Source organism: Bos mutus, chromosome 4 (genome assembly GCF_027580195.1).
Source record: "Bos mutus isolate GX-2022 chromosome 4, NWIPB_WYAK_1.1, whole genome shotgun sequence".
Classification (NCBI taxonomy): domain Eukaryota; kingdom Metazoa; phylum Chordata; class Mammalia; order Artiodactyla; family Bovidae; genus Bos; species Bos mutus.
The window spans coordinates 75,414,136-75,441,153 of record NC_091620.1 but is presented as its reverse complement, the minus strand read 5'-3'; the positions used below and the strand labels follow the sequence as shown (position 1 = coordinate 75,441,153).

General features: G+C 39.9%; 1 protein-coding gene and 1 long non-coding RNA gene across 3 annotated transcripts in view; one reads left to right on the top strand and one right to left on the bottom strand.

Annotated features, from left to right (window-relative positions):
* The window catches only part of PTPN12 (protein tyrosine phosphatase non-receptor type 12), a 90,855-nt gene extending 83,353 nt beyond the window's left edge, over window positions 1–7,502 (bottom strand). The window contains exon 1 of one of the 2 annotated variants that reach the window (XM_005895257.2): window positions 7,344–7,502. In XM_005895257.2, the coding sequence (XP_005895319.1) occupies window positions 7,344–7,442 (99 nt within the window). In that variant the 5' untranslated portion in view covers window positions 7,443–7,502. The remainder of the gene's footprint in view (window positions 1–7,343) is intronic. The other variant, XM_070369670.1, reaches the window with a different exon arrangement.
* A 553-nt stretch (window positions 7,503–8,055) lies between these two features.
* On the top strand, window positions 8,056–26,054 carry LOC138987544 (uncharacterized). The gene is made up of 3 exons (XR_011463900.1): window positions 8,056–8,330; window positions 9,065–9,120; window positions 25,896–26,054. It is a non-coding gene; the product is annotated as an uncharacterized lncRNA (long non-coding RNA).
* Window positions 26,055–27,018: the final 964 nt, after the last annotated feature.

Here is a 27,018-nt window from a genome sequence, read left to right as displayed (position 1 = left end):
TCAGTCACAGAACACCACCTATTATGATTCCATTCATATGAAATGTCTAGATGAGGCAAATCTATGGAGACAGAAGGTAGATTAGTGGTTGCTGAGGTCTGGGAGGAGGAGAGAGGGTAGGAGGAATGACTACTAAGGGGTATGGGGTTTCTTTTTGGGCTAAGAAAAATTGACTGTGGTAACAACTACACATTTTTGTGAACATATTAAAAACTATTAAACTGCACAGCGTAAAATGAATGAATTTTATGCTAAATAAATTATATCTCAATAAAGCTGTTATTAATTTTTAAAACACTACAAGCCACAATATTGAACAGTTTAACAAACAATGAAATTTTTAATACTTTCTAGTGTGTGCAGCATAAGCTCTTGCCAGGCTTTCAATCTTTCCTCTCCCATTTTTTAGCAAATCAAATTCAAACCTTAAATTAAAACTTCAGAAGTCTTATTTGACAAGTTCTTGTTATCTGTATTTTTATGTGTGTGCTCATTCGCACCCAACTGTTTTGTTACTCTATGGGCTGTAGCCCACCAGGATCCTCTGTCCATGGGATTTCCCTGGTAAGAATACTGGAGTTGGTGGCCATTTCCTATTTCCGGGAATCCTGCCAACCCAGGGATCGAACCCACGTCTCCTGCACTACTGGCAAGCAGAATCTTTATCACAGAGCCACCATTTGTCTTTTAAAATTATACTGAAATAGCAATCATTTTACCAAAAGATATACATACAGATAAGAAATACATGTATGAAAAATGCTGTCCCTATCTTATTATTTTTTTTTTTAAGCAGAAGGCAGGAGGGGATCTGTGTCTTCCTCTGGCTTCAGCCATCTACATTCAGAATGCTAAAGTAAATGGAAGGAATTTATACTACTTCAACTATTTCCTCTTCAGCCTATGACAATCTGGCTTTTTCCCATACCCCAACTCCAAACAGCTTTTTCTAGTCACCAAATCACTCCTACTTAGCAAACTCCTACTTTCTTAAGCTCACCTTACCGGTCCTCCAAGAATTATCTGACTTTGGTAATGTCTTCCCTGAAACTCTCCCAGGCCTTTCTGACATCCTCTAGGTTCCTTTCCATCCTCTTTGACCACACCTACCCAGGAGCAATCACCAATATTTTCATTTAGAGGCTGCTCTTTAAATGTTGTTGCTTTTCAACCTTAGGTTGGCCACACCATACACTTGTCTGAATGTGTTCATGACTCTCATGCTTTCAAATACCTCTTACATGCTTTAATTCTGTCCCAGTAGCTCTCTTGAGCTCTACATTTCTACAAGATGTCTCACAGGCACCTCAGTTGTAACATGTCCAAAACTAAACTCATTCTCTTTAATTCTGAAGTTTCCTCCAACCATCGTCTCCCTGGTCTCCTCTGCTTTTGTCCTTCCTTCCTCCTTACCTTACCAAATGGAACGTTCCAACTTGGGTGACAGTATACCAAGCTAGAAACTCTAGAGTCATACTACAATATTCCTCTCTCCTTCACTACTCACATGTAGTGAGTCATGAAGACTTCTTTCTTAATCCTTATCAGATCCTTTGTATATTCTCTGTCCCACTGTCTTAAGTTTGGCTCAGGCCATCATATCTCACTTCCTATTGTTCAACAACTTCAAAAATGCTCTCCTTCATCTGGTCATCCATTCATCCATCAGAATCAACTTTCTGCAACACAAATCTGTCAAATGACTGCTTACTTTCCCTGTAACGCTGAGACCTATAGTGTATAAACTGCTCAAAATTACTATTACTGATCTATAGAATAAAATATCGGAGAAGGCGATGGCACCCCACTCCAGTGTTCTTGCCTGGAGAATCCCAGGGATGGGTGAGCCTGGTGGGCTGCTGTCTGTGGGGTCACACAGAGTCAGACACAACTGAAGTGACTTAGCAGCAGAATAAAATACAGCACAGATTCAAGAACCTTCACAACCTGATCCCTAACTGGCTTTCTCAGCATCCCATTAACCTTTACCATGCTAATACCATTGTTTCACTGGTTCTCAAAATATGGTCCAGAGATGGCCCACACCTAGACCATTTTAAAGAATTCACGAGGTTAAAACTCTTTTCTAAGTTATGCTTCCTCACCTGCAAATATACAAATGCACAGACTTTAGTACAATATTTTTAGCATATTCATTCTCTTTAGGAGTGTACACTGGGTTTTTCTAGAGGATACATGACACTTGATACTGTGAAATATGACACTGCATCAGTATGAATGCAACAGATATGAGAATCCAGATCTCTTCTATTAAGCTGCTGCTGCTGCTGCTAAGTCGCTTTAGTCGTGTCCAACTCTGTGTGACCCCAGAGACGGCAGCCCACCAGGCTCCCCTGTCCCTGGGATTCTCCAGGCAAGAACACTGGAGTGGGTTGCCATTTCCTTCTCCAATGCATGAAAGTGAAAAGTGAAAGCGAAGTCACTCAGTCGTGTCCGACTCCTAGCAACTCCATGGACTGCAGCCTTCCAGGCTCCTCCGTCCATGGGATTTGCCAGGCAAGAGTATTAGAGTGGGTTGCCATTGCTAGATGGTAAAAAAAATTTGCAGAAGTATAAAAATAATGCTTCTTTCCACCAGTAGTTTCTTTGAAAAATCACTTGTTATAAAATACAGTATATGTATGGAATGGTTTTATCACCATTATTTTAAAGTAAATTATTTTTTAAAGTATTTTTTAATTTCTAATACAGTACAAACAAACAAACCTCTTTGGAGTCCTCAGTAATTTTGAGAATGTAAAAGACTCCTGAGATCAAAATGTGTGAGAACTGCTACATTAGTTATAGCAGATTATCTACTACTCTCTAAACATGCTCAGCTCTAAAACCCCCTATCCTTCTGCATGGAAATGCACCCTCTGCTACCTGCCAAGTTCCAGCTAGGTCCAAAGAGACCTCGGATGCATTCTGGAGGATAGAAAGATAAGGTTGTGAAGTCAAGCAAGATACTTTACTTCTCAGACAGCGTTTCCTTATCTCTAAAATTTAGGTTATAGCCACCTCATAAACGGCAGATATGTTAAATAAGACAGTGTAAAATGTATGGCACAGTGTTTAACAAATAGAAGGGATAAAAAATGTTAATCTTTTTTCTACTTAATTTATAACATCACAAACACTACTGTAGTAAGATAAAAACAGCATAACAATTATTTAATCATAACAAAGCAAGCAAATTGGTTGCTTTGCGCAGTTCTGTCAAAATTACTATTTGTAGAGCGGATGGTTTTATATAATAAACTCCTTGAATGCATAACTACTAAGGTACTTCTGCAGTTACCTGTGATTGATAAATTTAGATTAATTTAAAATATCAGTTAGTTTAAACGGCATTTTAACACAGGAATGCTTGCTATAATGCCTGTTTAGCCTTAAAAAAAAATCCATAAATCTTCTCCTTCATGTTTCACAAAAGTACTGTAATTCACACCTCTGCTGCATCCTGTTTTTGAAATACTCCACTGACTCTACTTACTAAGGTATTGTTTTTATCGTAACGAGAATGGGTTTTTAAACTGAAACTGCCATATTTATATGCAGCTTTACTGTCATCTTTTACAATTTTTAAATATACAAATGTCTAGTGTGTATCACATAAACTTTAGCCTAATTAGAATAAATTTACTTCTTGTTTCAATACTTTAATTATACATGACAAAGCTTTAAACAGCAAAAGAAAATTACTGGAACACCAAAGCCCAGACATCTCTTTTTCCTTCTACCTTCTATCTCATCTTTTTTTCCTTCTACCTCTAGTTATATGAGTCAGCCATTTGAGAATATTGAAGACAGCACGATCGTTTGTTAGATGAAGATCCTAAATATCAGTCCCATACTTCAGTCTTGTGAAGTAGGTAGCATTTATCTTCTTTTGAAGTTGAAAGAACTCGGTCAATTCATTTTCTTGCAAGTGGCCAAGGTCAGAAAACTAACCAGTGGCAGAGATGTAGTAAAACCTACACATGTCAAACATAAATGGGCATCACCCTATGTACACATTTACTTCTCATGATCACTATCTGCAATTTCATAAAGATGACACGCTGAGATAGTTGTGATCAAGTTCTGGATCTGACACAGATTATCAGTTTAGCTATCAACTTGAAATCATTTTGGTGCTGTCGTTTACACCATCTCAATACCTTAGTATTCTCCTCTTTCACAGATGGGGCACACAAAAGGCCAATGCCAGGAATAGACAACTCACAGAATGATGACAGGCAGAAAAGTCTCTACCCTTACTAGTCATCGCGATATTAAAATTAAAACAACATACTATTCTTCAACCTCGAATTATCAAAGATCCAAGATTATTATATGAACACTCATACATTACTGTTAGTTGTAAAAAGTGATACAACTTCAAAAAGTTATGCATTTACATATATCAGACATTTACATCCTTTTATCTAGTACTTCCAACACCACTGGAAGATATCTTATACAATAATTCAAAATAAAGAAATTTTATGCTTAAGTGTTCTCCACAGAATTATGACACATAATAGCAGAAAATCAGCAGCCTAAACTTTCAACTATAAGAAAATGGTTAAGCTATGACAGTGGCTAGGTGAAATATTATATAGCCACCTAAAATTATTTTTACAAAGGAAAAACACCTAAATATGAAGTTGGAAAAAACCCTAAGAATATTAAATGGTACATGTAGTATGGTCACAGAGAAGCATTAAAGACATTAACAACGACAGCCTTTGGGTGATGGGACTATAGGAAGACCGAACAGAATAATGGAAAAACCACAGTATGAATGCCTATTCCACGTTCCTAAAGGTAAGGCATTCTTAATTACTGTTCTATAATTTCCAAATTTGAAACAATGAACATTATCACTTCATAACTGAATAGGGTTATAATAGCTAGATTATCCCTAAGGCTCAGTTCTCAAATGCTAAAAATGCATTTTTAACCCATGTGAGAATTTAAGAATAACAGAAGAGTTTATTATTAGAAGAATCTATTAGCCAATATATTTTCTTTTAGTGGCAGAAGGGACAAAGTTTTCCTCCAGCTTTCTAGTCAAGAGAAAAAGAGGCATAACTGGCAGACTTAATTATACCTATTACTTATCAAGTCACAGAATAAAAAAAGCAAGCACTGTAAAAGAACAGCTTTAGTCATCAAATCTTAAATGCAGAATCACCTAGCTATCCCTAGGTATTAGGAAGAAGAAGAAAACTCATTTAGTCCTGGAGAAATGAAATCTCCAATAGGAATCCCTGACTCATCCCCAAAGCATGAACCCGAAGGCTACTTCCCCTGTACAGGAGTTCAGAGACTGGGCACTAGTCCTGATGGCCTGCATCAGCAAACAATGCCCTTTCCTGACAGGATATGCCCATAGAGAACAAGAGGACCAACATGCCAAGTGGACAGGGGTCACACACCTCTCCTTCCACAACCAAAGTAAGACTGTATAAGACTAGTTTTAAACATTTTAAATCTAAGTAAATACTTTCTTTTACGTCTGCTAGAGAGTAATAAAATGGGGACTCTGTCCAATTACTGTGATATCATTTCAAAGATACCTAACACATTCAAAATTCCCAATAGGAAGAAGGAAATATCTTCTTTAACTTTTTCAGATAAAAGGGTAATGGGGTGGGGGTGGGGGAATACATGGGCTAAGTATCAAGAGGAAATGTTTAAAATAAACTATAAATGATTTAATCAACATTTTTTACACTTTGAAAAAATACTAAGAAAACCAAACTCCTCTCTTCTATTACTGGTTTAGGGAGGCGGGAATCACAAAGCTCAACTATACTGTTATGACACTGAGTAAAGTCAAGGGTTAAGAATTTTAACGCTAAAGTTTTACTAGACCGAAGTCTCTTTAAAATGTGAAAAGTATTTCTTATTTCAGTGCGAAAAGCCATTTCACCTGCACTTTGTAAACAATTAAACTGTACTTTGAAACAAAAACTAGCCAATGTTTGCGACTCATTTTTATACACATTAACTGTGTATCCTTTTCACAATCCAGAATATCAGAGTTAGGTGACTACTCTTGGAGGTGAATCTTGCCCAGAAGCAAAATTTTCCCTAGCTTATTTCCCATTTCCAAACCCCCCGCCAAGACTAAGGAACAACCACTTCCCAAAGTCCCACTTCCTTTTCCATTCCCCAGACCTCCAGGGTTTCCAACGCCCCAGTCTTGCGCAATATCCGTAGGAGCAGCGCCGCAACCACCGCCTCCCAAGCCGAGAAACAACCCTAAAGGGAACATTGTCCAGCAGAAAAATAAAGGAGGGGGGGTGGCAATGGAGGAAGTCGACTTCTGGTCCCACGCCTTCGGATCTGACCCCCTTGTAGTGATGGCTCGAGAGCAATTCCACGACCAAGACTTTTAACCTCTCCAGCCCGCCAGTACAAGCAAAGGGCGGAAGGGGGAGGGGGGATGTCGGAAGGGGGGTGGGGAGACTACGAAGGTTATCTCCCAGTTCAGGGCTTCAGCCCGTACAGTCGCCTCCGCCCCACCAGGACTATTGTTCCCAAGTTCCCCACCCCCACCCCGGATAGGAAGTGATAGTCACATCCCCTCCGCCTTCGGCAGTATCCCCTAGGGAGTCTGAAGTAGGCTTCCTTCGGGATAACCACGCACCCTCCACCCCCGCGCCCTGCCTCTACACACACTTTTCCCTCAACCTCAAATCACGTTGACCCCTACACCATCTAAAACCTGGGTCTCAAGAGACAAGAGACAGGACGGCAGTAAATGGAAATCGAACATTCCACGAGATTTTCTATGGACTATCCTTTCTCTTGCATTGGAGATAATACTGCGAACCCAGATTAAAGAGCAAAAAGTCCTACCGTGCCCTCTTTTGAGACCAGCTTGAGCAAAGGGACCCCACGAGTTAAATGCATCCGTAATAGCCCCGTTCCTCAGTCGGCGCTATCCGCTCTCCTTCCTGCCTCGACCCTCCCAGGAGGAGCAGACTGGATGGGGAGATGAGAAGAGCCCACCGGCCTGCACCTCATTCGCCTCCCGCTCCCAGCCCGAGAAACAATAGGTGGTCGCGGGCGGCGGCGCTAAGTGCGGGCTTGGCCAGCGGCCTCTCTCTTTGCGTCCCGGACGCGGGCGGAAAGGGGCCGCGATCGCAGGACGAGAGGAAAGGAGGACGAGGGGCGATCTCACCTCCCAGCCTCCGAGTCCACCCCGGCCCTTGGGGTTGGCGCGCGCCCCCTCCGCCCCTCTCCTTACAGCCACACACAAAGCGCTGGCGGCCGGGCCGGGCGGGCGAAGCGGCAGTGGGCTTGGATGCCGGTGAGAGGAGGCAACAGCGAGGGGAGGGACTCACCATGAAGTCCCGGGCGAAGTTGTCCTCCCCATTATGGTCCGGACTCTTCATGGCCTGGACCCTCTGGATGAATTTCCTCAGGATCTCCACTTGCTCCATCCTCCCGCGTCCCCCCGGCTGCGGTCGCTGGCCCCCCCGCCGCCCGCCCGCCCGGCGCAGAGCCCGCTCAGTCTTCCCCAGCTCGCCCCCCCTACCCGTCCCGTCTTTCCCGACCCCTGACGCTCCCTGCTCCTCCCCACCGTCCAAGGCAGCGGCGGTACCGGCGGCACCAGCCCGGCTCCCGATCCTACAACTTCCAGGAGCAGCCACTCTCCCACAGTAGTAGCCGAGCTGCAGCGGCTAGCGCCAACCCCAACCCCCAGCTTGCTCCATCCTCCTTCCCCGCCCTGCTCCTGCTCCGTCGGAGACGCAGCCACCGCCTTAGGAACACGGCTCTCCGATCGCCCTGCCCCCCCCCCCCCCTTCCCGGTTCCTCCTTCCCTCCCTCCAGACTAGCAACCGCAGCCGCCACTCTCCACGGGCGCGCCCCCGCCGCCACTCAGACGCGCGGCCCCGCGCAGCGGCTAGATCCCCGGGGCTACGCCGAGCTGAGCCGCGCCCGCTTGCCACGCCCCCAAGCCCGCCCCGCCGGTCCTAGCCCGGCTAGGACTGGCTGGAAGGCGCTTCAGCCGTCAGCTGGGAGACTTGACCTCATTTCCGGGGCGTGGTTCCGCCCCAGCAGTTTGCCGGTCTGAAGAGAGCTGGTTGGAGGGAATTTGACTCCGCCGGGCAGACCCTAGTCAGTGGAAGTAGGACTTGAGTTGGAAACTGCGGTCTCACCGCCTTTTTGTGGGAAAAGCACATTTCTAGACTGCTTGCGCGCCGCCGCCAGCTGTGGGCTGGGACTGCCTAGTCCCGGCCGGCAAGAGTCCAGGAGTAGGGGCGGGAGAGGGCGGCGGTGGGAAGAGAGGCATGCTGGGAACTGTAGTGTCTTCACGTTCACAGCAGGTACGTCTTCATCTTAATGTTGACGGCAATTAGATCTTGGCGCTTTGGGCAATGGCTACGGCCAAGAGAAACGAAACGCTTCTTCAGTGAGAGGACTTTTTTGCAAATCAGTCTAAAACCTGGTGAATGAGCGCCTGAGATTCACAGTGTGTCTTAATACATACCACACATGTTTGCTGAATTGGAGAGAATTTGTCTTCTTGCCTTTAGATTCGAAGCAACTCAGAACTGAATAATAGATTTTTCACCGTAGAATGCATCTTTGTAAGTCTTCTAGTAATCAAAGAAATCTTAGTTTAATTCACCATTTTACAGTCAAAGTGTTTGCTCATGGTCCCCCAGTATATTCTTATATATTCTTAGCAGAGCCCAAACTAGAACTCAGATCCTTTTTCTCTCACCGGCACCATGATACCTCTCACTAAGGAGCGTAAACGTGATAATGTGACTCAAGTGAAAGACCTGATCCATGAACTTCTCTAGGTCACTTTCTTTTGTTCACTATACCCACAAACAATGCTTTTTCCGGATAAGATTGGCTAGGCAATTTGGTTAAAATAAATATCAGTAGCAGGCCCCGTTTCCCAGATGAATGTTTAGAAGAACCGTGGAATTTAATAATAAACTTGAAGAAAACAGGTGTGAGTAGTAAGGTCCAATTTCCTATTTGTTTTAAAGAAAAATATTTCTTTTTAAAATAATACAACTGATACATACCAATCTACTCTTCTCAGAAAGAACCACTTCCAGATGTGTCCTTCCAGTTGTCTTCCTGTGCATTTGTATACAGGTATGTGCATATAAAAAGATACAATTTTGTCCAATATTTAAAAAAAGAGTCCCCTTAGAGGAATAGTTTAATTTCTGAGGTGAGCTTTTAAAACAAGGATCTGGAGTATTTTACTTTAATCAGATTATTGAGACTCACTGGATATGAGAAAAGATTAAGATCTGGATTCGCTCACCCACCAGTATAGCTCACTGTAGGGTACCCTTTTTCCCTAGAACTAGGTGAAAAACAGTATACCTGCCTATCAAAAGGGCACTGGTTAAAAAAAAAAAAATCGCATATTTAAGTTCTATGAAGCCATTAAAAAATGAAAAAAATAGTCTATATGTGTTGAGGTCAAATAGGTTTCAGAATCTGCTTATTAAGTGAGAAAAGCTTGGCACACACTGTGTTCATGTTATTCTCCCATTTATGTAAAATGGAATGTGGATAAAATATGAATAAAATGCTTGAACATGCATAGAATTTTTCTGAAGTATACTTCAAAAACTGTTAGTTGTGATAGCCTCTAGGAGGACCTTGAGAATCTTGGTAGAAAGGATACAACTTCCAACGAGCATACTCTGTTATATTCTGAGTATTTTAGGATGTGTGTGCATTACTTTTCAAACAAAGTTAAATCTATTTCATTAAAAAATGTTTAGACTTTCAGTCTAGGCAGTAGGAAGAATGGGAATATCTTTAATAGAAACACACAAAAAAAGGAGAAAGCAAATCTTGTCTGGGTGATGTTTTAAAATGGCACAGGCTCCTTCAGAATTTCCACCTACTTATACCACAGTTCCCAAGGAATGTGACTGCTCTACCCATCCACAGCCAAGGATTTGGGTGCTTGACCCAGATTAACCAACCCCTGTTGACTGGCCAGCAGCCTTGACCTGATGTAGGAATGTGATCTGGGAGTGTCAGTTCTCACTGTTAAGAACTGGAACTTAAAACCTAGAGAGAGTAAGTCATTAAGCTCAAGGCCAGAAGCTGAATGCCCTGGGGTAGAATTAGGGATTTGACAAGCGGAAGCCCTGTGAGAAGAGTAGGAAGTATGGAGAATCCGGTTAGTCAAGAAAGGAGCATCAAGTAAGCATACAGAAATAGGTAAAGATGTCACCTTACATGCGTGTGGCCATGGGAGAGATGGGGAGAATCTCTGGGGCAACTTAATTTCCTTGTAACTTTCTAAGATAGGTTCTGTTAACATTTATTCCAGGGGTCAATTCTGCTTTTCCTGAAATACATTAGGGCAGTAATAAAGATCATAGGCTCTGAAATGAGAGAGGTGAAGATTCAAAAACCCATTCCATTTCTTAACTCGGGGCAAATCACTTATCCTTGACTTTAAGCCTTAGTTTCATCTTCTAGAAATGCTAGCTGGTGCTGTCTTAACACGATGTGTTTCAGAATTAATGTACTACACCTTATACTTACTTATAGAAAACACAAAATAAGAACTGGTTAAACAAGGGAACAGCAGAGGGTGAGGTGGTTGGGTGGCATCACCGACTGGATGGACATGAGTTTGAGTAAGCTCTGGGAGTTGGGGATGAACAGGGAAGCCTGGCATGCTGCAGTCCATGGGTCACAAAGAGTTTGGACAGAACTGAACAACTGAACTGAACTGAAAGACAGAATTAATGATTTCCATATCTTTTACTTTTTTGCCCCAACCTCTCTTCTTTGGCTCTTTCCCTTCACTGTGGGTAAATATGTGAGGGGTGAGAAGAAAGCCAAATAATGTTTTAAAAGATCTCCCTTATTACTTCCTTACTACTTTTGTGAAGATTTTAGTGGGAGTTTAAAACTAATAATCTGAAAGAGAGTTCAGGATTATATATCTATTTCATATTCATAGTATTCCTTCCAAGCTCAGGTAGAAGTAATAATGCTTTATATCTATATAGAAATTTAAACTTTTGTAGTATTGTCACATCTATTCTCATAAAAACTGCCCTTCTTATAGCTTTCATAGTTATAGCTCTATGTGAGTTCTGTTTTTTTTCTATTACCTGGAAAGTTATTTGGCATCTTTGATTCATTAATAGATGAAAAACTAAGTAAAACATGGGAGTGAACCTGAGTAGCTCATGTGAAAGACAAATGTCAGGTGCATGACCAGAAGCCACAGGTCCTGAGTTTCCAGCTTGTTGCATAAACCACTGAGTCACAGTGCTTTTATACCTGGTATAAGTGAAACTACAGATAAAGAATCAAACCCATTCCTAAGAGTCTCCTCAAGTAGCACTTCTAATATTAACCTTTCATTTCATGCTCCAGTCCTCAGTCTTCTCCCTACTCTCAAACTTAAGGACTGATAGCTGATAGCTTTCGGGAGCATGGATAAGAAAGGAGAGAGGGAAATTCTTCTCTACTTTATTTCTGGTATTCTTTACTCCCCTATTCCTAGACCTAGTTATAGCAACAAAGCTCTTTACCTCTTTTTTTTTGCTTTTTTGATTGAACTGGGTCTTCATTGCTACATGCAGTCTTTCTCTAGTTGTGGCAAGCAAGAGCCACTCTCTAGCTGAGGTGTGCGAATTTCTCACTGTGGTGGCTTCTCTTGTTGCAGCGCATGGGCTCTAGGTGCACTTCAGTCGTCGCGGCACACGGCTTAGTTGCTCTGCAGCGTGTAGGGTATTCCCAGACCAGGGGTCAAACCCGTGTTCCCTGCATCGGTGAGCAGATTCTCAGCCACTGGACCACCAGGGAAGTCCTGTGTGCACCATTTTTTAACATGTGAGTTTATTACTGAAATAAGAAATCCAGTTTATAGGGAACTGGATGCAAAAGGAGCATATCTTCTTTAGTCTATAGTAGAATAAGACTTTTAGAAAAAAGAGATATAAAAATGGAAAGAAGTTTGGAAAGGATGAAATTTTTAAATAAAATACATTTCTAAAGTTATAAGTCAAAAGGTTTTGTTTGTTTTTTTTAATACTGTACTCCTTGTTTATTCTCTTAACTCTGCCCTAAAGTAAGCAAGCTGGATAATATCATCTCCATCCCTATTTATACATTAGAATACTAGTAACAATATTAATGCCTAAGCTTAAAGAAATGAAATGATTTGCCCAAAATCATATAGATGGCAGAAATGAAATCAAAACCCAGATGATTCTCAACTCTCTTGAAGCTTCAGAGTTAGGCAACAAAGGCTGATTAGGATAACAATAAATGCTAACTACAGTAGAATACTGTAATTAAATCCACTCTCTTCTCTAAATTTTCTATCTCATATTTCTCATGCTATTTCATTTAACATTCAAAGAAAAATTAAAATTTTATAAATAACTTCAAAGTCAAGTACTACCTGAGCATCTAGTTAGTGATCCTTTAATGTGGTGACTTTTAGTTCCTGTATTCAGGAATGGCTTGTTAACAAGGACTGTAACACATGACTGCACCATATATAAAATCCATCCAGTATATTGGTTGGACTCAGGTTCAACTGTCAGCAAAAAACAAGCAAAAACATCCCTTTTATTCAGTGACTGCTATTATTTTAAATTAAAGGTAAATTGTGGACAGAAACACAGAAATACTGTATTATTTCACTTATATATGGAATCTAAAACAAACTCATAGAAAAAGAGATCATACTTGTGGTTACCAGAGGCAGAGGTGTGGGGAGGGGAGACTAGAGGAAAGTATTCAAACTGTACAAACTTCCAGTTACAACATAAATAAGTACTAGAAATATGATATGCAATATGATGACTATAGTTAACACTTTGATGATATACAGGAAAATTGTAGAAAGGAGAGTAGATCCTAAGAGTTCTCATCACAGGGAGAAAAGCTGTTTTCTTCTTTCTTTTTATTGTATTTATGAGATGATGGATGTTAGCTAAACCTTGTGGTGCTCATTTCACAATACATATACATCAGACTATCATGCTATACACCTTAAACCTACACAGTGATGCATGTCACTATTTCTCAATAAAACTAGAAAGAATAAATAGTGATTCCACTTATATGAGGTATCTAAAATTGTCAGATTCGTAGAAACATAAACTATAATGGTGCTTACTTGGGTCTAGGAGTAGGGGGAAGGGTAGTTGTTTATTGGGTTTAAGTTTTGATTTGCAAGATTTTTTTTTAACAACAATGTAAATATACCTAATATCACTTAACTGTACACTTTAAAGTGTTTTACTGTCTCCTGGAGGGAAGAGACACTTAATATATACTTAGTACCCTGATTTTTATGTCTGTTGCCCCAGTTGGGTGGTACTGTCTGGGATGTCTCTTCATTGCCTGGCTTTGATAGCCAGGAAGCTTCCATTTCTGGGTCCCATGGCACTGTGGCAATTCTTTGGCAAGTTATACCCCAAGGCACTGTACAGACAGTAGACTGAGGCACACCCCCCAGCATTTCTGTGAAGGAGGCCTCTTCGTTTATTTTGGATTTTCAGTCTGAGGAGCAGTCTTCAGGTTTGGCCACACTTTGTGGCATGTAGATCTGCTCTCAAGGAACATAGGCCTTGCCTTGCCATGCCATCTGGACTTGTTTCCCTCTGCCTTGCTTCAGTTAATCAGTATCATCCAGGAAAGACTTCATACACTTATCTGGAGCCCTGATATTTGCAAGTGCCACCTAGGGACCCCTCCAGATCATCTGGTTATGGTGGCCAGTGGGGCTTACACTTACAGTCCTACAGGACTGTATACATTTGCATACATTTAAAAACTGATACTTGAATGTCTGACTTCCAAACAGCCTGAATCTAGGTGCTGAGATCTTCCACTTTGGGACACTGGCAGATCTTGTCACATACTTAACAACTGGGAGCTATTAGAAATATAACAAGTCTGCTTGGTCAAGCACAAAGATTTGAGAGATAGGCAAGAGGAAATGAAACAGCAAATTTCGTGTCCTACTTGAGGCCACACCTTCAAGACTGGGAGAGATGGTTTCATCTGCTATTAGAAACCAACACACAGAGTGACACAAAATGAAGAAACAGAGGAATATGTTCCAAATGAAAGAAAAAGATGAACCCTCAGGAAAACAAAACATTAATGAAGTGGAGATAAGTAGTTTTTATGATAAAACGTTGAAATTAATGGTCATAAAGGTGCTCACTGATCTGGGGAGAACACAGTGAAAATGTCAACAAAGAGATGGCAAGTACCAAAAAAGGCCACAGAGCAAAGAATCCAATGACTGAGCTGAAAAATACACTAGCTGGGTTTAAGAGCAGACTAGATGAAGCAGGGAAAAAGATCAGTCAACTCAAAGATAGAGCAGCGAAACTCACCCAATCAGAGAAGCACAGTGAATATAGCTTAGGACTAATGGTACATCAAACAGACTAACATTTGTATCATTGAGCTCCCAGAGGAGAAGAGAGAAAGGGGCAGAAATCTTACTTGAAGAAATAATGGCTAAATACTTCTCTAACCTGAGGCAGGAAACAGACATTTAGATCCAGAAATCCCAGAGTTCCAAATGAGGGGAAATCAAGAGACCCATAAACCAAGACATGCTATACTTTAAATGTCAAAAATAAAGGTAAGAGTATCTTAAATGTAGCAAGAGAAAACTAACTTGCTACACACAAGGAAACCCCCCTAAGACTTACCAGAGTTTTCAACAAAAACTTAGCAGGCCATAAAGGAATAGCACAATATATTCAAAGTGCTGAAAGAAAAATACTTCTAACCAAGAATACTATACATGGCAGCAGAGCTCACTCAGAAGTGAAGGAGAGAGAAGGCGTTTTCCAGATGTGCAAAAGCTAGAGTTCATCACCATTAAACTGGTCTTAAAATAAATGCCAGTGGAAATTCTTTGAGCTAAAAAGAAAAGGTGCTAATTAATAACAAGAACACATGAAAATAAATCTCACTGGAAATTCAAATATATAGTAAAGATAGTGAATTAATCACTTATAAAACTAGTGTGAAGGTTAAAAGACAAAAGTAGTAAAAAAAAATTAGTTATAAGGGATACATAAGAGAAAAAGATGTAAAATGGGACGTCAAAAACATTAAAATGTGGTGGGAGAAATAATAGCAACAAGCTTTACAGTTGGATCAAATGAGTTGTTTTTACTTAGAATGTTATAGATACAAGTTGTTATGTATAAGCTTCATGGTAACCACAAAGCAAAAATCTTTAGTAAATACACAAAAGATAAACAGAAATGAATATAAACATACCATTAAAGAAATTTAACCACAGTCAAAGAGAGCAGGAGAAGAATAAAGGCACAGAAAGGAACTACAAAAACAGCCAGAAAATAATTTACAAAATGGCACTAAGCACATACCTTTCAATAATTACTTTGAAAATGGACTAAATGCTCCAATCAAAAGACCGAATGGCTGAATGGATTTCTTTTTTTAAGATCCATCTATATACTCTACAAAAGACTCACTTTAAATGTTGAGAATCACACAGACTGAAAGTGAAGGTATATTTTCCATGCAAATGAAAACCAAAAGTAAGGTGAAATATCTATCCTTATATCAGACAAAATAGAGTTTAAAACAAAGAATGTGATAAGAGACAAAGAAAGACATTGCATAATGATAAGGGTCAATCCAACAGAAAGATAAAACATTTTATAAATATTTATGCACCAAGCATAGGTCACCTAAATTTTGGAAGCAAATATTAGCATAGCTAAAGGTACAACAGTGCAATAATAGTAGGGGACTTTAGTATCCCACTTACATCAATGGATAAATCTTTTAGACAAAACATCAATAAATAAACACATTGGCCTTGAACAGCATATTAGACCAGATAGACTTAACAGGTGTTTACATATGATCTGTAGTCCATCCAAAAGCAACAGAATACATTCTTCTCAAGTGCACATGGAATACTTTCTAATATAGATCTTATGTTACGGTGCAAAACAAGTCTTGATGCATTTAAGAGAATTGAAATCATATCGAGCATTTTCTCCAGCCACAGTGGTACAAAAGTGAAAGTGTTAGTTGCTCAGTCATATCCAACTGTTTGTAACCTCGTGGACTGTAGCCCACCAGGCTCCTCTGTCCGTGGGATTTCCTAAGCGAGTATACTGGAGTGGGTTCCCATTCCCTTCTCCAGGGGATCTCAAACCCAGGTCTTCTGCATTATATGCAGTTCTTTACTATTTGAGCAACCAGGGAAGCCCTCGAAACTAGAATAAATAACATGAAGAAAACTGTAAGATTTGCAAAAATGTAGAGGTTAAACAACATGCTACTGAACAACCAATGGGGCAAAGAAGAAATAAAAAAATACATAAACATATACCTTGAGACAAATGAAAATGGAAAAGGAATACACCAAAATGTATAGGATGCAGCAAGAGTAGTTCTAAGACAAGCAGTTCAAAGCAATAAATGCCTTTCTCAAGAATTAAGAAAAGTCTGAAACAACCTAACTTTTTTTCTTTTTCATTATGGTTTATTATAGCATATTCAATATAGTTCCCAGTGCTATATAGTAGGACCTTATTATTCATCCATTCTATATGTAATAGTTTGCATCTGTTAATCCCAAACTCCCAGTCCATCCCCGCACCACCCCCGCATCCCATTGGCAACCACAAATTTGTTCTTTATATCTTTGAGCCTCTTTCTGTTTCATAGTGAAAGGGAAAGTCGCTCAGTCGTGTCTGACTCTTTGCAACCCTATGGCGATACAGTCTTGGAATTCTGCAGGCCAGTAGCCTTTTCCTCCTCTAGAGGATCTTCCCAACCCAGGGATTGAACCCAGGTCTCCCGCATTGCAGGCAGATTCTCTACCAGTTGAGCCACAAGAGAAACCCAAGACTACTGGAGTGGGTAGCCCATTCCTTCTCCAGGAAATCTTCTTACCCAGGAACTGAATCAGGGACTCCTGCATTGCAGGTAGATTCTTTACCAACTGAGCTTTGAGGGAAGCCCTGCCCTTCTGAAATCTAAAATATGACATAGATGAACTTGTGTCATATTTTAGATTCCAGATATGAGTAATATGGTAGTTGTCAAACAACGTAATCTACCCTTCAAACTAGAAAAAGAAGAATGAACAAACCTCAAAGTTAGTAGAAGGAAGGAAATACAATTAGAACAGGAGTAAATTAAAATGAGACTAAAAAGACAATAGAGGGAGATGGCAGGGAGGTTCAAAAGGAAAGGGATATATGTATACCTATGGCTGATACTGATTCATCTTGAGGTTTGATAGAAAACAACAAAATTATGTAGTGTGATTCTCCTTTAATTAAGAAATAAATTTAAAAAAAAACAATAGAAAAGATCAATGAAATGAAGCACTGGTTATTTGAAAAGATAAACAAAATTGAGAAGTCCTTAGAGACTTACCAAGGAAAAAAGGACTCAAAATCAGATATGAAAGAGGAGTTAATATGATCAATACAACAGAAACAGAGTGGATCATCAGTTCAGTTCAGTTCAGTTCAGTCGTGTCCAATTCTTTGCAACCTCATGGACTGCAGCACGACAGGCCTCCCTGTTCATCACCAACTTCCAGAGTTTACCCAAACTCATATTCATCGAGTCGGTGATGCCATCCAACCATCTCATTCTCTGTCGTCCTCCTCTCCTCCTACCTCAATCTTTCCCAGCATCAGGGCCTTTTCAAATGAGTCAGCTCTTCACAACAGGCGGCCAAAGTATTGGAGTTTCAGCTTCAACATCAGTCCTTCCAATGAACACTCAGGACTGGTCCCTTTAGGATGGACTGGTTGGATCTCCTTGCAGACCGAGGGACTCTCAAGAGTCTTCTCCAACACCATAGTTCAAAAGCATCAATTCTTCAGCACTCAGCTTTCTTTATAGTCCAACTCTCACATCCATACTTGACTACTGGAAAAACCATAGCTTTGACTAGACGAACCTTTGTTGGCAAAGTAATGTCTTTGCTTTTTAATATCCTGCCTAGGTTGGTCATAGCTTTCCTTCCAAGGAGCAAGCGTCTTTTAATTTCATGGCTGCAGTCACCATCTGCAGTGATTTTGGAGCCCCCTAGAATGAAGTCTCTCACTGTTTCCATTGTTTCCCCATCTATTTGCCATGAAGTGATTGGACCAGATGCCATGATCTTGGTTTTCTGAATGTTGAGTTTTAAACCAACTTTTTCACTCTCCTTTTTCACTTTCATCAACAGGCTCTTTAGTTCTTCTTCACCTTCTGCCATAGGGTGGTGTCATCTGCATATCTGAAGTTATTGATATTTCTCCCAGCAATCTTGATTCCAGCTTGTGCTTCATCCAGCCCAGCATTACCAGTGATGTACTCTGCATATAAGTTAAATAAGCAGGGTGACAATATGCAGCCTTGACATACTCCTTTCCTGATTTGGAACCAGTCTGTTGTTCCATGTCCAGTTCTAACTGTTGCTTCATGACCTGCATACAGATTTCTCAAGAGGCAGGTCAAGTGGTCTGGTATTCCCATCTCTTTCAGAATTTTCCACAGTCTGTTGTGATCCACATAATCAGGGCTTTGGCATAGTCAATAAAGCACAAATAGATGTTTTTCTGGAATTCTCTTGCTTTTTCGATGATCCAGCAGATGTTAGCAATTTGGTCTCTGGTTCCTCTGCCTTTTCTAAATCCAGCTTGAACATCTGGAAGTTCATGGTTCACATATTGCTGAAGCCTGGCTTGGAGAATTTTGAGCATTACTTTACTTGCGTGTGAGATGAGTACAATTGTGCAGTAGTTTGAGCATTCTTTGGCATTGCCTTTCTTTGGGATTGGAATGAAAACTGACCTTTTCCAGTCCTGTGGCCACTGCTGAGTTTTCCAAATTTGCTGGCATATTGAGTGCAGCACTTTCACAGCATCATCTTTTAGAACTTGAAATAGCTCAACTGGAATTCCAGCACCTTCATTAGCTTTGTGTATAGTGATGCTTCCTGAGGCCCACTTGACTTTGCACTCCAGGTTGTCTGGCTCTAGGTGAGTGATCACACCACTGTGATTATCTGGGTCCTGAAGATCTTTTTTGCATAGTTCCTCTGTGTATTCTTGCTACCTCTTCTTAATATCTTCTGCTTCTGTTAGGTCCATACCATTTCTGTCCTTTATTGAGCCCATCTTTGCATGAAATCTTCCCTTGGTATCTCTAATTTTCTTGAAGAGATCTCTGGTCTTTCCCATTCTATTATTTTCCTGTTTCTTTGCCTATATCATAAAAGACTGAAAAAGTGAAAGTGTTAGTTGCTCAGTTGTGTCTGGCTCTTTGCAAGCCTGCCAAGCTCCTCTGTCCATGGGATTCTTCAGTCAAGAATACTGGAGTGGGTTGCCATTCCCTTCTCCGGAAGCCTACACACACACACACACACACACACACACAAGTGGAATCACACAATATTTGTCTTTGTGACTGATTCATATATAATACAGCACATTTTCTTTATTCATTCATCTGAGGACTGGCTGTTTCTACCTTTGGCCATTGTGAGTGGTGCTGCTGTGAACATGTGTGTACGTGTATGTAGAGCAATATTGCTAGGTCATATGGTACTTCTGTGTTAAACTTTCAGAGGAACCACTAACCTATTTTCTACAGTGGCTGCACCATTTTATATTCTCACCAGAAATGTACAAGTGTTTCAATTTCTCCATATCCTTGCCAGCACTTGCTATTTTCCTTAAAACATTTTTTTCTTTTGCTAATTTCTAGCCATCTTAGTGGGTTTGAAGTAGTACCTTGTGGTTTTGATTTGCATTTTCCAAAGATCATCCATGTTGAGCATCTTTTCTTATGCTTTTTGACTATTCATGTATCTTCTTTGAAAACATGTCTATTCATGTCTTTTGCTCACTTTTTAGTTATATTCTTTGTCTTTTTACTGGTGAGTGATAGCAGTTCTTTCTGTCTTATAGTTACTAGACCCCTATCAGATATATATGAGTTGTAGATACTTTTTCCCATCCTGTGGGTTGTCTTTTCCCTTGGGTTTTAAAACACTGCTCTCTGCTATTTTCATCCTATCTCTTTTTCAAACAATGAATTTATTCAGTAGGATAATTTTGAATACCTAATATATTGTCAGTCACTGTTTTAGGTACTAGCAGTAAAAATACAACAATCGCTTACTCTCCTCACACACTTTTTTATTTTTTTCACTGTCTGTTGTTTTTCTCTTAATGCCTTAATGTGAGCATTTTCTTGAGTTATGTTGCCTTCTTTGTGGAGACTTCTTTCCCCTTTTTTTGTCCCAGATAAAGCATATTTAACCTTCAGGGCCCAATCTAAACATCAGTTCTCTGGGAAGATTCTGTGATTTCACCAGGAACAATCAATCACTCCTTCTTTGCTCCTATAGCACTTTATACATTTAAAACAATATTCTAGTCTTTACATTGTTTCATAACTGTTTGTTTATATCTCTGGGATGTGAGCTCTTTAACATAGAGATCTTATCCTCATAATTAATAAATTTCTCCCAAGCTCCAGTAGAAGTCAGACACATAGAGATTATTCAACAAATATTGACTAAATTATCAGACCCTGATTTTTTTAAACTTTTCATTATGAAAAATTTTAAATTTATTCAAAAATAAAGACAACAGTGAGCTGAATCACTGTTACTTATCTGTCAGCTTTGACAGTTATCAGCCTATGGCCAGTCTCATCTCATCTACTTCCTTTCCATTCTCTCTCTCCAATGAATTATTTTGAAGCAAATCTCAGAAATCATTTCAGTCAAAAATGCTTTTCTGATATTTTAAAAGGAAATGTTTAAATATTAAATATAAAACTTTAGTGTACATGGAGTCAGCTAACTAGAACCCTCAATTAACTGTCCCCCAATTTTAACAGAACAAGACAAATAAGAAATTATCTGTGATCTCAAAGATATAATTTGGTTTAGTAGGTTCTAATCTTATAACCAACAAAGGTCCGTCTAGTCAAGGCTATGGTTTTTCCAGTGGTCATGTATGGACGTGAGAGTTGGACTGTGAAGAAAGCTGAGCACCGAAGAATTGATGCTTTTGAACAGTGGTGTTGGAGAAGACTCTTGAGAGTCCCTTGGACTGCAAGGAGATCCAACCAGTCCATTCTGAAGGAGATCAGCCCTGGGATTTCTTTGGAAGGAATGATGCTAAAGCTGAAACTCCAGTACTTTGGCCACTTCATGCGAAAAGTTGACTCATTGGAAAAGACTCTGATGCTGGGAGGGATTGGGGGCAGGAGGAGAAGGGGACGACAGAGGATGAGATGGCTGGATGGCATCACTGACTCGATGGACGTGAGTCTGAGTGAACTCCGGGAGTTGGTGATGGACGATGAGGCCTGGCGTGCTGCGATTCATGGGGTCACAAAGAGTCGGACATGACTGAGCGACTGAACTGAGCTGAACTGAATCTTATAACAAATCCAGCATAACCTTATAAATTTCTATACTTAGAAAAACTCTCAGATTTCACCAAGCTTAATAGTATTGCAAGACCTAAATTAGCATAGAAATAGCCAAGTTAAAGTATTTCACTTAGGCAAGAAATACACTTTTTTATGGTAAAGATAAAAAAATTTTTTTTGTTAAATCTCATTTCATCAGAAACATGTTTCATTACATTTAGATATAAAATGATAAAGCTGGAGGCACAATTGTTTTTTTAATTGCATTGCATAATGAAGTGTGGAGTGTTATATGAGTATGGTTAAGAAATACTACCCTTTACTTCTTTTAATCTACGGAACATTTTTTGAGCTCTTTCTATTTCCTGCATTACCTTTGGGGGTCTGTTGGAAACTTGTGAAGGTTTTTTCTAATGTATCTAATGATTTACCACTTTGCTAAGCTACTATCCTCTCTTGCCTGCCTTTTATGATAGTTTCTAATTGGTCTTTCTGCATCGGCCCTTGCCTGTCTGCCTCAAAGGTCAGAACAATCCTTTATAAAATATGTCAGATTGCATCACTGCTCAGCTCAAAACCTCCTTGTTACTTCCCATCCCACTAAGATAGCATGCTGTATTCTCAGTGTATGTGGTATTGCTCACTAGGGTGTGTTTTGGAAATTTGTGCAAACCTTTTGGGTTGTACCTTGATTGAGTGGGATTTAGTGTGTTTCGGCCTGCTAGTCCATCCTACAGCTTCCCTTAAACAATCATTTCTCATACTGTATGATTTTTAAATCAATTTTAGAGATAAAATTTATATAAAATAAAATGGGCCATTTTAACTGTGCAGTTTGATTAGTTTTGACACATGTATACACCCTTGTAACCACCACAACAATCAAACTATAAAGCATTCTCCCCCAAAAGTCCCCTTGTGTGTCTTCTGCATGACTTTTGGATGTCCTTTGGACATTCTTGAAGGTGAAAAACCTGTTTATAATGATTTGAACCTAGACCTAACTCCATTTATATAAACATACAAAATGTTTTTGCATGGTTTTAAAGTACATTTGATTTTCCAGAAATGCAACCATCATATGATTTGAGGGAAGATGACACTATAGAGTGTTCAGAATTTTACCAGAGGTTTGTCATTTAGAATGGCATTTTAAAGCTTGAATCAGCATCACCATCGGTGACTTTTGAGGCTTAAAGAAAACACACCTTTATCGTTCTGCATTTGTACCTGTCACGTTTACAGTGGTTAGAAAGGTGACATTTTTATCTTTTACAGTAAAGTGTCTAAACATTTACCTATTGAAATAGGTTAATTTTGTTATAACTTCCATTTATTTCTCATTTGTATTACAGGTTCAGTATTGTATTAGTTCTTTTGAAGTTAGGTGTGTAGATAAGTTGTATCACCAGTGAGGTTAATTTCAGGATATAAGGGAAGAATATAAAACATTTGTTATAAAAAGAGAGCACTGGACCTTCAGATTAGAGGACTGTCCTATATATTCCAATCCTGCCCCTTTCTTCCCTTAGATTACCTCTCTCTTTGAATCTGCCATTCTCCTCCCTGCCCCTTTGCTCTAAGCTACACTGGCCACTGACTTCCTTGCTGTTCCATGAAATTTCCAGGCATGTCTGGACCAGTGTCCTCATTTGCTGTTGCTTCCTCTGCTGGAATGCCTTGCTACCACATATCCATATGGCCCTCTCCCTCCCTTTCTTCAGCTCTTTACTTAAATGCCACTTTCTCAGTGAGGCTTTCCCTGGCCGCCGTATTTTAAATTGCGTCTCTACCACTCAGCACTCCTCATGACTCTTCCCTGATTTATTTCTCTTACAGACTTATTACTCTCTAGACAGACTTTGTATTTTGCTTTTTTATTTTTTTTTGTTAACTGTTGACCTGCCCTGTGCCCTCCCCCTCCCCCTCGCCCCCCAAAACACACTCTAAAATCTAAATTTGATGAGGCTAGCTGCAAAATGTGGATTGGTGCAAAGTGGAAAAAAAAAAAAATCATCCAGTTCCCCAGCCAATTGAAATTTGTTTTTGATATGCTACAAAGTCAGTCCTGGGATCCCTTTATCTTCCAACCTGGTGTATTGTACTGGCTTCCCCAACCTTTAGTCTTATTTATAAAGGCATCAGTATCCCTAAAGTTTAGAACAGTGCCCAGTTCACAGTAGGTACTCAATAAATATTATTGAATGAATAACTGTCTTTATAATTCCAAGAGAGGTGTTTTTGTGTGATTTTATCTAAAAATTTAGAGCCTTAAATACCTTTAGTTTTATATTAACATGGCTTTCTAGAGAGTAATACAAAGTATATTACCTGGAGATGTGCCATTTGCATTCTCTTTATATTGTAAAAGTTAGTTGATTCATAATTCGTTCTCTAAAGGTCGTATTGTATTTTTTTCCTCATTAAGAAGATTGATAGCTATAACCTAGTGTTATTTATAAACTATACCCATAAGGCACATTGATGTGTGTCCTACATATGGTATAATTAATCTGAATCATAAATTACTTACCAATCATTTGCCTCCAGGTGTCAGAGGCCATATATGGTATCTTTCTTAAGAATAATACTGGGGAAACGTTGTTAATACAAATCTACCTCATTGATTTGAGCTCCTACTATTTTAGAAATTGAATTAATTTTCTTGAACTAAGCTAAAAATTTTAACCCTTGAATAATCTCCAGATAAAAGCAGATCAGTGGTTTAAAGAGAATTATAGGTGGATGATAAACCTGTTTAAGAGAACAGCCTACCTATAGATAATCATTTGATGTAATCATTTGTTTATTCATTCAGGCCAATATTTATTAAGCAGCTGTATGCCGGAAGCATGGGTCTGGAAATATAAGGGCAAATGAGGCAGACTCCCAGTCTAATACAAGCAAGTATTGACACAAGAATAGACAAGAATAAAATGTCATGGTCATCAATATAGCAGTCTTACGGGGGACAGAAAGGAATAGATGTGGGCCTGCAATGGTCATATCTGCCTGCAGAGTTGAGAATTAGATTGAAAAGTCTTCAAAAAGAAGTTAATGGTTGAACGGAATCTCTGGAGTTACGAATGTGGTTGTGTGGGTTGAATGATGAGATGAAAATATTGTAGACATAAAGAGCATCAGGATCTAGAGGACGGAAACAATCCACCTGGTTAGCAGAACTGTTTGAAAGTATTGGAGTATTGACTACTGTGGGAGCAAAATGAGTTAAGACTGGAGTGGTGGGTAGAGATCAGGAATGAATGGCCTGGTACCATGTACTAGAGGAATTTGAACTTTATCATTGCATCACTTTACTTCACTGGAGTTTGGGAATTCATTAGACAGATGGAACAGGAGGTATTTCAACTGTTAACAGCAGTCCAGATGAGCATTGTTTGAGATCCCCCAGTGAGAATGTAGCAATTGAGATGAAGAAGAGGGAAACGGATTGGAGAAATGCCAGAATCTGTAGGACTGGCTGATGGTTTTGGTGGAGGTACAGAGGGGAGAAAGAATTTAGCACAAGTCATAATATCAGATGCCTCAAGCCAAACAGTTGACAAAAATGAATCAAAGAAACCTCAGCACCCATTGTGGCTGTTATGAATACTAGCTGAAATGAGAGCTTACCTGAGTCTAAAAGGGACATCTACTCTTCAGTTTTAGCCCATTGTTCTGTGTAAGTGGAGCCTGATATTGCATCTTCTGATTTTTAAAGAGAATCCTAAATCTTTTATTTTTCTGTGACATATCCCAAATCTTAAATGTTGATTCAAAGTTGTTTGTTTTTTTTTTAAGTTCTGTCTGAACCAAAATAAACAACTTCAGTAAATAAGCAGCTAGGTTGCAGCCTCTGTCCTAAGATGATGCCTATTTTTTTTTTTTTAATGATTAGACGTACGATGCTAGTCACTAAATAGGAAGTAGAGGGAGAGAAGCAGATTAGGGAGATGATATGGAGAAGACTAATGAGATTTTGAACATGTTGAGTTTGAGGTACATCAATTAACAGCAAGCTACAAATGCAGGTCTGGAACACAAGTGAAAAGTCTGAACTGGAAAATAAAGACCTGGGAGTTATTAGTAAATGAATGGGAGGTGAAATTATTAGCCAGTTTGCTTTAAACAACATTTCAAGAAACCTTTGTTTTCCTATTCTTGCTCACTGGCAACAATTGTTAGGGACACCTCTCTCCTGGCCCATTTAGGAACCCTCCATAGTACCTGACACAGTCAAGGGCTTCAGAAGAATTCACTTTCTGACAAAAACAAGGATTTTTCTTGAGGATAGTTTCTGTAACACTACCCTTATTCCTATGTCTGTTTGCCTTTTGTTTCTAAGCAAGATTCTTCTGTCATTGATGGAACCAGAAGAACTGACTTGTGGTGGTCTCTCTGAAGGCAAAAATCAAATATCTCCAAATGCCACTGTTTGTTTGTTTTTTTTAATATTACAGATTGTAAGTACATCATGAGATGTACATGAGAAACGCTGGACTGGAAGAAACACAGGCTGGAATCAAGATTGCCAGGAGAAATATCAATAACCTCAGATCTGCAGAGGACACCACCCTTATGGCAGAAAGTGAAGAGGAACTAAAAAGCCTCTTGATGAAAGTGAAAGTGGAGACTGAAAAAGTTGGCTTAAAGCTCAACATTCAGAAAATGAAGATCATGGCATCCGGTCCCATGACTTCATGAGAAATAGATGGGGAAACAGTGGAAACAGTGTCAGACTTTATTTTTCTGGGCTCCAAAATCACTGCAGATGGTGACTGCAGCCATGAAATTAAAAGACGCTTACTCCTTGGAAGGAAAGTTATGACCAACCTAGATAGCATATTCAAAAGCAGAGACATCACTTTGCCAACAAAGGTTCGTCTAGTCAAGGCTATGGTTTTTCCTGTGGTCATGTATGGATGTGAGAGTTGGGCTGTGAAGAAGGCTGAGCGCTGAAGAATTGATGCTTCTGAACAGTGAAGTTGGAGAAGACTCTTGAGAGTCCCTTGGACTGCAAGGAGATCCAGCCAGTCTATCCTAAAGGAGATCAGTCCTGGGTGTTCTTTGGAAGGAATGATGCTAAAGGTGAAACTCCAGTACTTTGGCCACCTCATGCGAAGAGTTGACTCATTGGAAAAGACTCTGATGCTGGGAGGGATTGGGGGCAGGAGGAGAAGGGGACGACAGAGGATGAGATGGCTGGATGGCATCACCGACTCGATGGAGGTGAGTCTGAGTGAACTCCGGGAGTTGGTGATGGACAGGGAGGCCTGGCATGCTGCAATTCATGGGGTCGCAAAGAGTCGGAGACGACTGAGCAACTGAACTGAACTGAAGACCTTAGAAAATAGAGATTCTTCTTTCTTTCACAGTTCCTTATTAGCAGCTAATTTTCTTCCGTGAATACTTAGAAATAAGAATTGAGTGACATTATTCAGAGTTTGAATGCCATGTGAAGATAAACTCATTTCCCAAGGTGGTAATCTTAGTAGCTTGCTCATATTACACGTAGGATGTGAGTTACTTGCAGCTCTATCAGCCTTCAAGTAGATGTAAGGTGTGTGCTCATTTCAGGACCTA